At 42.3% G+C, this 10457-nt stretch overlaps 2 protein-coding genes across 3 annotated transcripts in view; both read left to right on the forward strand.

The window, feature by feature from the left end:
• Positions 1-8784, forward strand: part of LOC107686982 (RANBP2-like and GRIP domain-containing protein 5/6) — a gene marked incomplete at its 3' end in the record, with an annotated part of 14024 nt that extends 5240 nt beyond the window's left edge. The window contains exons 2-8 of the mRNA XM_016484113.1: positions 5949-6016; positions 6109-6220; positions 6987-7139; positions 7213-7437; positions 7895-8037; positions 8411-8606; positions 8680-8784. Of these exons, the coding sequence (XP_016339599.1) occupies positions 5949-6016; positions 6109-6220; positions 6987-7139; positions 7213-7437; positions 7895-8037; positions 8411-8606; positions 8680-8784 (1002 nt within the window). The remainder of the gene's footprint in view (positions 1-5948; positions 6017-6108; positions 6221-6986; positions 7140-7212; positions 7438-7894; positions 8038-8410; positions 8607-8679) is intronic.
• Positions 8775-10457, forward strand: part of LOC107686979 (E3 SUMO-protein ligase RanBP2-like) — a 34761-nt gene continuing 33078 nt past the window's right edge. For both annotated transcript variants that reach the window (XM_016484108.1, XM_016484110.1), the window contains exon 1: positions 8775-8930. In XM_016484108.1, the coding sequence (XP_016339594.1) occupies positions 8814-8930 (117 nt within the window). In that variant the 5' untranslated portion in view covers positions 8775-8813. The remainder of the gene's footprint in view (positions 8931-10457) is intronic.

Genomic DNA, 10457 nt, shown 5'->3' on the forward strand with positions numbered 1-10457 from the left:
TATAGTGTGTGTGAGAGAGTGTTATAGTGAGTGTGAGTGATATAGTGTGAGTGAGTGATATAGTGTGAGTGAGTGTTATAGTGTGTGTGAGTGTTATAGTGTGTGTGTGAGTGTTATAGTGTGTGTGAGTGTTATAGTGAGTGTGAGTGTTATAGTGAGTGTGAGTGTTATAGTGAGTGTGAGTGTTATAGTGAGTGTGAGTGTTATAGTGAGTGTGAGTGTTATAGTGAGTGTGAGTGTTATAGTGAGTGTGAGTGTTATAGTGAGTGTGAGTGTTATAGTGAGTGTGAGTGTTATAGTGAGTGTGAGTGTTATAGTGAGTGTGAGTGTTATAGTGAGTGTGAGTGTTATAGTGAGTGTGAGTGTTATAGTGAGTGTGAGTGTTATAGTGAGTGTGAGTGTTATAGTGAGTGTGAGTGTTATAGTGAGTGTGAGTGTTATAGTGAGTGTGAGTGTTATAGTGAGTGTGAGTGTTATAGTGAGTGTGAGTGTTATAGTGAGTGTGAGTGTTATAGTGAGTGTGAGTGTTATAGTGAGTGTGAGTGTTATAGTGAGTGTGAGTGTTATAGTGAGTGTGAGTGTTATAGTGAGTGTGAGTGTTATAGTGAGTGTGAGTGTTATAGTGAGTGTGAGTGTTATAGTGAGTGTGAGTGTTATAGTGAGTGTGAGTGTTATAGTGAGTGTGAGTGTTATAGTGAGTGTGAGTGTTATAGTGAGTGTGAGTGTTATAGTGAGTGTGAGTGTTATAGTGAGTGTGAGTGTTATAGTGAGTGTGAGTGTTATAGTGAGTGTGAGTGTTATAGTGAGTGTGAGTGTTATAGTGAGTGTGAGTGTTATAGTGAGTGTGAGTGTTATAGTGAGTGTGAGTGTTATAGTGAGTGTGAGTGTTATAGTGAGTGTGAGTGTTATAGTGAGTGTGAGTGTTATAGTGAGTGTGAGTGTTATAGTGAGTGTGAGTGTTATAGTGAGTGTGAGTGTTATAGTGAGTGTGAGTGTTATAGTGAGTGTGAGTGTTATAGTGAGTGTGAGTGTTATAGTGAGTGTGAGTGTTATAGTGAGTGTGAGTGTTATAGTGAGTGTGAGTGTTATAGTGAGTGTGAGTGTTATAGTGAGTGTGAGTGTTATAGTGAGTGTGAGTGTTATAGTGAGTGTGAGTGTTATAGTGAGTGTGAGTGTTATAGTGAGTGTGAGTGTTATAGTGAGTGTGAGTGTTATAGTGAGTGTGAGTGTTATAGTGAGTGTGAGTGTTATAGTGAGTGTGAGTGTTATAGTGAGTGTGAGTGTTATAGTGAGTGTGAGTGTTATAGTGAGTGTGAGTGTTATAGTGAGTGTGAGTGTTATAGTGAGTGTGAGTGTTATAGTGAGTGTGAGTGTTATAGTGAGTGTGAGTGTTATAGTGAGTGTGAGTGTTATAGTGAGTGTGAGTGTTATAGTGAGTGTGAGTGTTATAGTGAGTGTGAGTGTTATAGTGAGTGTGAGTGTTATAGTGAGTGTGAGTGTTATAGTGAGTGTGAGTGTTATAGTGAGTGTGAGTGTTATAGTGAGTGTGAGTGTTATAGTGAGTGTGAGTGTTATAGTGAGTGTGAGTGTTATAGTGAGTGTGTGTTATAGTGTGTGTGTGTTATAGTGAGTGTGAGTGATATAGTGTGAGTGAGTGTTATAGTGAGTGTGAGTGTTATAGTGAGTGTGTGTTATAGTGTGTGTGTGTTATAGTGTGAGTGAGTGTTAGTGTGAGTGAGTGTTATAGTGTGAGTGAGTGTTATAGTGTGTGTGTGTTATAGTGAGTGTGAGTGTTATAGTGTGAGTGAGTGTTATAGTGTGAGTGAGTGTTATAGTGTGAGTGAGTGTTATAGTGTGAGTGAGTGTTATAGTGTGAGTGAGTGTTATAGTGTGAGTGAGTGTTATAGTGTGAGTGAGTGTTATAGTGTGAGTGAGTGTTATAGTGTGAGTGAGTGTTATAGTGTGAGTGAGTGTTATAGTGTGAGTGAGTGTTATAGTGTGAGTGAGTGTTATAGTGTGAGTGAGTGTTATAGTGTGAGTGAGTGTTATAGTGTGAGTGAGTGTTATAGTGTGAGTGAGTGTTATAGTGTGAGTGAGTGTTATAGTGTGAGTGAGTGTTATAGTGTGAGTGAGTGTTATAGTGTGAGTGAGTGTTATAGTGTGAGTGAGTGTTATAGTGTGAGTGAGTGTTATAGTGTGAGTGAGTGTTATAGTGTGAGTGAGTGTTATAGTGTGAGTGAGTGTTATAGTGTGAGTGAGTGTTATAGTGTGAGTGAGTGTTATAGTGTGAGTGAGTGTTATAGTGTGAGTGAGTGTTATAGTGTGAGTGAGTGTTATAGTGTGAGTGAGTGTTATAGTGTGAGTGAGTGTTATAGTGTGAGTGAGTGTTATAGTGTGAGTGAGTGTTATAGTGTGAGTGAGTGTTATAGTGTGAGTGAGTGTTATAGTGTGAGTGAGTGTTATAGTGTGAGTGAGTGTTATAGTGTGAGTGAGTGTTATAGTGTGAGTGAGTGTTATAGTGTGAGTGAGTGTTATAGTGTGAGTGAGTGTTATAGTGTGAGTGAGTGTTATAGTGTGAGTGAGTGTTATAGTGTGAGTGAGTGTTATAGTGTGAGTGAGTGTTATAGTGTGAGTGAGTGTTATAGTGTGAGTGAGTGTTATAGTGTGAGTGAGTGTTATAGTGTGAGTGAGTGTTATAGTGTGAGTGAGTGTTATAGTGTGAGTGAGTGTTATAGTGTGAGTGAGTGTTATAGTGTGAGTGAGTGTTATAGTGTGAGTGAGTGTTATAGTGTGAGTGAGTGTTATAGTGTGAGTGAGTGTTATAGTGTGAGTGAGTGTTATAGTGTGAGTGAGTGTTATAGTGTGAGTGAGTGTTATAGTGTGAGTGAGTGTTATAGTGTGAGTGAGTGTTATAGTGTGAGTGAGTGTTATAGTGTGAGTGAGTGTTATAGTGTGAGTGAGTGTTATAGTGTGAGTGAGTGTTATAGTGTGAGTGAGTGTTATAGTGTGAGTGAGTGTTATAGTGTGAGTGAGTGTTATAGTGTGAGTGAGTGTTATAGTGTGAGTGAGTGTTATAGTGTGAGTGAGTGTTATAGTGTGAGTGAGTGTTATAGTGTGAGTGAGTGTTATAGTGTGAGTGAGTGTTATAGTGTGAGTGAGTGTTATAGTGTGAGTGAGTGTTATAGTGTGAGTGAGTGTTATAGTGTGAGTGAGTGTTATAGTGTGAGTGAGTGTTATAGTGTGAGTGAGTGTTATAGTGTGAGTGAGTGTTATAGTGTGAGTGAGTGTTATAGTGTGAGTGAGTGTTATAGTGTGAGTGAGTGTTATAGTGTGAGTGAGTGTTATAGTGTGAGTGAGTGTTATAGTGTGAGTGAGTGTTATAGTGTGAGTGAGTGTTATAGTGTGAGTGAGTGTTATAGTGTGAGTGAGTGTTATAGTGTGAGTGAGTGTTATAGTGTGAGTGAGTGTTATAGTGTGAGTGAGTGTTATAGTGTGAGTGAGTGTTATAGTGTGAGTGAGTGTTATAGTGTGAGTGAGTGTTATAGTGTGAGTGAGTGTTATAGTGTGAGTGAGTGTTATAGTGTGAGTGAGTGTTATAGTGTGAGTGAGTGTTATAGTGTGAGTGAGTGTTATAGTGTGAGTGAGTGTTATAGTGTGAGTGAGTGTTATAGTGTGAGTGAGTGTTATAGTGTGAGTGAGTGTTATAGTGTGAGTGAGTGTTATAGTGTGAGTGAGTGTTATAGTGTGAGTGAGTGTTATAGTGTGAGTGAGTGTTATAGTGTGAGTGAGTGTTATAGTGTGAGTGAGTGTTATAGTGTGAGTGAGTGTTATAGTGTGAGTGAGTGTTATAGTGTGAGTGAGTGTTATAGTGTGAGTGAGTGTTATAGTGTGAGTGAGTGTTATAGTGTGAGTGAGTGTTATAGTGTGAGTGAGTGTTATAGTGTGAGTGAGTGTTATAGTGTGAGTGAGTGTTATAGTGTGAGTGAGTGTTATAGTGTGAGTGAGTGTTATAGTGTGAGTGAGTGTTATAGTGTGAGTGAGTGTTATAGTGTGAGTGAGTGTTATAGTGTGAGTGAGTGTTATAGTGTGAGTGAGTGTTATAGTGTGAGTGAGTGTTATAGTGTGAGTGAGTGTTATAGTGTGAGTGAGTGTTATAGTGTGAGTGAGTGTTATAGTGTGAGTGAGTGTTATAGTGTGAGTGAGTGTTATAGTGTGAGTGAGTGTTATAGTGTGAGTGAGTGTTATAGTGTGAGTGAGTGTTATAGTGTGAGTGAGTGTTATAGTGTGAGTGAGTGTTATAGTGTGAGTGAGTGTTATAGTGTGAGTGAGTGTTATAGTGTGAGTGAGTGTTATAGTGTGAGTGAGTGTTATAGTGTGAGTGAGTGTTATAGTGTGAGTGAGTGTTATAGTGTGAGTGAGTGTTATAGTGTGAGTGAGTGTTATAGTGTGAGTGAGTGTTATAGTGTGAGTGAGTGTTATAGTGTGAGTGAGTGTTATAGTGTGAGTGAGTGTTATAGTGTGAGTGAGTGTTATAGTGTGTGTGTGTTATAGTGTGAGTGAGTGTTATAGTGAGTGTGAGTGTTATAGTGTGTGTGTGTTATAGTGAGTGTGAGTGTTATAGTATGAGTGAGTGTTATAGTGTGTGAGTGTTATAGTGTGAGTGAGTGTTATAGTGTGTGTGAGTGAGTGTTATAGTGAGTGTGTGTTATAGTGTGTGTGTTTATAATGAGTGTGAGTGTTATAGTGTGAGTGTTATAGTGTGTGTGAGTGTGAGTGAGTGTTATAGTTTGAGTGAGTGTTATAGTGTGAGTGAGTGTGAGTGAGTGTTATAGTGTGAGAGTGTTATAGTGTGTGTGAGTGTGAGTGAGTGTTATAGTGTGAGAGAGTGTTATAGTGTGACTGAGTGTTATAGTGAGTGTGAGTGTTATTGTGAGTGTGAGTGTTATAGTGAGTGTGAGCGTTATAGTGTGTGTGAGCGTTATAGTGTGTGTGTGTGTGAGTGAGTTAGTGAGTGTGAGTGTTATTGTGAGTGTGAGTGTTATAGTGAGTGTGAGCGTTATAGTGTGTGTGAGCGTTATAGTGTGTGTGTGTGTGAGTGAGTGTTATAGAGTGAGTGTTATAGTGAGTGTGAGTGTTATAGTGAGTGTGAGTGTTATAGTGTGAGTGAGCGTTATAGTGTGTGTGTGTGTGAGTGAGTGTTATAGAGTGAGTGAGTGTTATAGTGTGAGAGTGAGAGTGAGAGTGAGTGTGAGAGTGAGTTATAGTGTGAGTGTGAGTGAGTGAGTGAGTGTTATAGAGTGAGTGAGTGTGAGTGTTATAGTGTGAGTGAGTGTTATAGTGTGAGTTTGTTATAGTGTGTGAGTGTTATAGTGTGTGTGTGTGTGTGTGTGTGAGTGTTATAGTGAGTGTGTGTTATAGTGTGTGTGAGTGAGTGTTATAGTGTGTGTGTGAGTGAGTGTTATAGTGTGTGTGAGTGTTATAGTGAGTGTGTGTGTTATAGTGTGAGTGTGTTATAGTGTGTGTGTGTGTGTGAGTGTTAAGGCCGTTTCACACTGAGCGCGATGCGAAAAAGTAAGGCGAATCGCCGACATAATTATATATCTATTTGCTTTCATATTTCATGTGTAGAAAAATGTTTCACTCGTTTTTTTAAACACGTAAGATCTAGAGAGTTAACGCGCTCTGACTCATAACACTTGCGCACATGGAAGAAAACGGACACTTCAGATCACATAATTCAATGGAGAATTTAGAAATTATATTAAGAACATTTGATAATAAATCTGTTCTCAGATACCAAAGATAACAGTTAGCACAGATGTGTGTGCGTTCGGCTAGAATGTTCTTGTTCATCTAATAGATTATGTAGTTCTCTGTGCGGGGTTACTGTGATCATTAGGGTTTGCAGGGGTGTTGTGTCATGACCCTGCGCTGTGTTGTTTCTGCAGAAGCCCGTCAAAGGATTTCTCTTTGCTAAACTCTACTTTGAGGCTAAGGAGTATGAGCTGGCTAAAAGGTAGGCTGGTCTCTGTGCTCCTGCTGCTTTGTTTGATGTCTGCTTCCTCTCGGATGAGCTGATGTTCTCTCTCTCACACACTTCAATGGCAGACATGTTTCGGAGTATCTGACCGTCCAGCAGAAGGACCCTAAAGCGCACAAGTTCCTCGGGCAGCTGTTTGAGCGTGACGGCGAAACAGACAAAGCTGTGGGATGTTACAAGGTTTGGACTCTCCTCGTTTGCTCTCAAATGTTCTCCTAATGCATGCTCTTAAACACACTCTCGAGCTCGAGTTTAATGTGATCATGCATAAATCATCGGACAGAGAATAAATATCCATATTATAGTGTTATCAAATCTGTTGTGCAATGCATATGATATTTTGATAATGACATCTTTGAAGTGGTTTGTGTGCAGTCCGGATGCAGTGGTAACAGGCTGTTATCTTTGCTGTTTAGCTCACGCTACACTAATGGAGGCTCTCTTTTCATTTTTTTAAAAGCTAGTTAAAGCTAGTTTGTCATGGTAGCCTACTGTTGTATTGTTGTGCTTTTCGATTAAGAATAACAATGAATCCATCTATCAAACATTTGTTTAGTCTTATAAAGTGAAAGGTGTATAGATGTAAGCACAACAGACAATTATCTCTTCTTGTAAAACGTGACACCAAGATCGCAACAGTGAAAGTGAAAGCGTCCGAAGCCCGGCTCGTCACTGAAAAAAGAACGGGTTGAATGTTAACCACTTCTGTTGCCATACCATATAACTATAAACTATGATAAAAGAAAAGCTGTTCATCAGCATGCATTGATTAATCCCGTGTTAAAAAAAAAGTGCAACCAAATCATGTGCTCGTGTGAGTTAGTCTCAGCAGAGCGAGCAGTGAGAGGCCTGCCTCAGACTGTTAGACACTTCATCAGGGCGCAGTAAGACGTGTGTGTTGTGCGCAGTGTGTGTGATGTAATGACGGTGTATGTTGGACTCCTAGCGCTCGGTGGATCTGAATCCGGCTCAGCACGATCTGGTCCTGAAAGTGGCCGAGCTGCTGTGCAGTAAACCCGAGCATGACAGCCGAGCTGAGTTCTGGGTGGAGAAAGCTGCCAGGCTTCTGCCGGGACACCCAGGCGTCTTCAGTCTGAGGGTGAGTGTGTGTGCATCACATGAGCTGAAGAGTTATCCGCTGCGCTGCGTCTCACGTGTCCTCTCTGCCGCAGGAGAAGCTTCTGAGCGCTCAGAGCGGCTCCAACCAGCTGTACGAGCTGCTGCAGGCGGAGCTCAAGCTGCGGCCCGCAGACACCTACATCAACCAGAAGCTGGTGCAGCTCTACAGCGCCGAGGGCCGGCTCCAGGACGCCGTCAAACACTGCCTCGCCGTGGAGAGAGCCGGTGTCCTGAGACACTGTCTGCAGTGGTACCAGCTGTTAGTCAGCACCCTGCAGGTACAGTCTGCTCTTAATGCAGGTCACAGCTTTTCACTTGTCTCTCACACTGGTTATTTTTAGCTGATTCACCTTTAAAGGCATAGTTCACTGACAACACGTAAGACTTTTATTCATCTTCAGAACACATGATGTGTTTAAATTAAACCTAAGAGATTTCTGTCCCTCCATTCAAAGTCCACGTAAGCATAACTTAGATGCTTCGAAAAGTTCATAAAGGCGTCTTTAGCGGTAAACCATGTGAATGCAGTGGTTTAATCCGATCGCGTGATACGATCAACGGAATGAATTCAATAATAAACACTGATCAACATGCATGCATCGAGCTCAAGTATGGTAAAGCTGAAACGTGTTCATTCTCTGTTTTCGTGTTGTCATGAAAGGTTTCAGAGGATCATGGGAAGTGATGATCCTGATGATCTGTGTGCTTGTGGCACTTCCCTCTGCTGTATTTCAGGAGTACATCTGCCAGCCGAGCGTGTCGTCGAACGAACAAGCGTCACGCAAGTTTCAGAAAGAGCTGCTGCTGGCGCGGTGTAGCTGTGTGAGACTGACGCTGACACTGAAGGACTGTGAGGAGAGCACCGCTGCACTCTGGAGGTACTCACTCTCACTCACACACACTCACTCACTCACTCACACTCACTCTCTCACACACACACACACTCACTCACTCACACACACACACTCTCACAAACACACACACACTCACAAACTCCGTTTGCACCGTTAGCACGCCACAATTACAGTCACTCTACGTGGAAATGAATCACACTGAAACTTCAGCTACTGAATGTGTTTCGGACAGAGTAGTTCAGGAGGACTGAAGTCATTGACTGAAACTCTGATATGAATTTGAACACACATTAGACATTTCTATCATGAAATTCAATCCCTTAATGTCCCGCACTGATTGGATGTCATGTTAATGCTGGCGTCGCTCACAGTCGTTGCTGTCTTTGTTGCGGTGCAGTTTTGACTGTGCGATGCAGGCTCTGAAGAACACGGCCACAAACATGGCGGACGAGCTGGCGGAGGTGTTCTCGGAGATGAGGGCGAACCTGTACCTGTACTCCGGGACGCTGCTGCTGAAGAGGGCACAGGACAGGGCGCAGCAGTGGAGGGCTGTGCTGGATCTGGCCGCTCTCTGTTATCTCGTATCCTATCAGGTACACCGCTTCCTCTTCCTCACGCACTCGTGACGTCTGATCCTCCACCTTACAGCATCTCATGCTCCCGCAGGCTCCGAGACCCAAAGCCAGGAGCTTCAAGAGTGAGCAGGCGTCCCATGAGCCTCTAGAGTTGCTGGCCTGTGATCGTCAGAGTCAGGCGGGTCACTGCAGCAGCTGGCGTGGCTCGGTCTGCAGTGGGCGCTCATGGGTCAAAGCGTGAGTCTGCAGGACTGGCTCAAGCAGCTCTTCCCTCGCCTCACGCTCGAGACCTCCAAACTGGACACCAACGCGCCGGAATCCATCTGCCTGCTGGACCTGGAGGTGCGTTCACTGCCGCAGCAAATCTGCATGAGACACGTTAATCCACAGAAGAAGATGTCAGGAACAGGGTCTGTGCAGAGCTTTATTTATGACTGGTGATTGTGTCAGACTGATGCTGTAGGTGACGGAGCCTTTCTGAAATACTTCCTTGTAATTAATACTAGAGCCCGATCGATATGGGTTTTTGGGGGCCGATACCGATACTAGGGAGTAAAAACTAGAGCCCGACCGATATATCGTTTAGCCGATATTATCGGCCGATATGAGCCTGTCGCCAATATATCAGTATCGGCGAATATGCCGCCGATGTGATTCTTTTCTTTTTTTTTTACAGAACATATAATGCAGATTAAATGCTTCTGAATGGTGTAATTACTTCGTTTGTCCAGCACAGCGCGACAATTGTTTGCTATTGGACCCAGGTCAGTGTAGTGTAGAGATGAGCGGGTGAGCTCAAACTTCACCCGAGTCTGCTGCTTCAAATTATCTGCCCGCCACCCACCCGCACCTATATTTGATCGTCACATTACAATGATTCTAATTCTTAGTTTTGCATGATGATATGATGAATGGATGGTTAATTTTTAACAGCAGACCTTAGAGCTGATCTGCGCATCACTGCACGCGTCTGTGGTGCACCGGAGCTGATCGTGGCAGTCAGTGCTTTTTTTGTTGTTCTTTGACAGACATCACAGAAGCTAGTTATTAGGTTTTTTGGCTGCTATTACTTCAAGAGCTGCCTCTGCTGAACGTGATGTGGATCTGACATGCATACGTAGTTTCATTTGCGCTTTAATATGAAATGGTACAGGCTACAGCGTGCTCCGCCGTATTTGTGCATGCAATTGAACCATTAGTAGGACCCTATGATTTCCGCGATGCAGAAAACATGAACGGAAGTCATAAAAACGGAATTTACTGTATAACACGGAATTTAATGGAATTTGTCTTATTTTTGGTGAATAAATAAAAAACAGGTCAGTACATATATATATATATATATATATATATATATATAGACTGTCTGTGAATATTAAACTGCAAAAAGACTTATTTAAATATGAATGTTCTGCATGTTCATTACCAGAAAATACACAACACAGAGTTTGTGAAAAAAATTATTATTAATTATTATTATTTATTCATTTTAGATGTTTACATTTGGAAAAGCTGTGCTTCCTGCATAAACCTGCCTGATCGTCGCGTTACAATGATTCTAATTCTTTGTTATGCATGATGATATGAAGAATGGATGGCTCATTTTAACAGCAGATTCAGTGACGTTAGACTAGAGCTGATCTGCGCTTCACGGCACGCGTCTGCGGCGCATTAAAGCCTGTGTTACGGCCACCGGAGCTGATCGCGGCCACTCAGTGCTGGTGTTTACCGGCCGCACCGTGGCCCAGAACTCATGCTTATCACATTGGTCACATCACATCACGCGGCGTGACAAAATACAATAGAATTCTATTGTATTTTGTTGCGCCGCTCGCGTCCGGTGTAGAATAGAACCCATTATGTTGTCTA

This window comes from Sinocyclocheilus anshuiensis, unplaced genomic scaffold (genome assembly GCF_001515605.1).
Source record: "Sinocyclocheilus anshuiensis isolate Anshui unplaced genomic scaffold, SAMN03320099.WGS_v1.1 scaffold1881, whole genome shotgun sequence".
In the NCBI taxonomy this organism is placed as follows: domain Eukaryota; kingdom Metazoa; phylum Chordata; class Actinopteri; order Cypriniformes; family Cyprinidae; genus Sinocyclocheilus; species Sinocyclocheilus anshuiensis.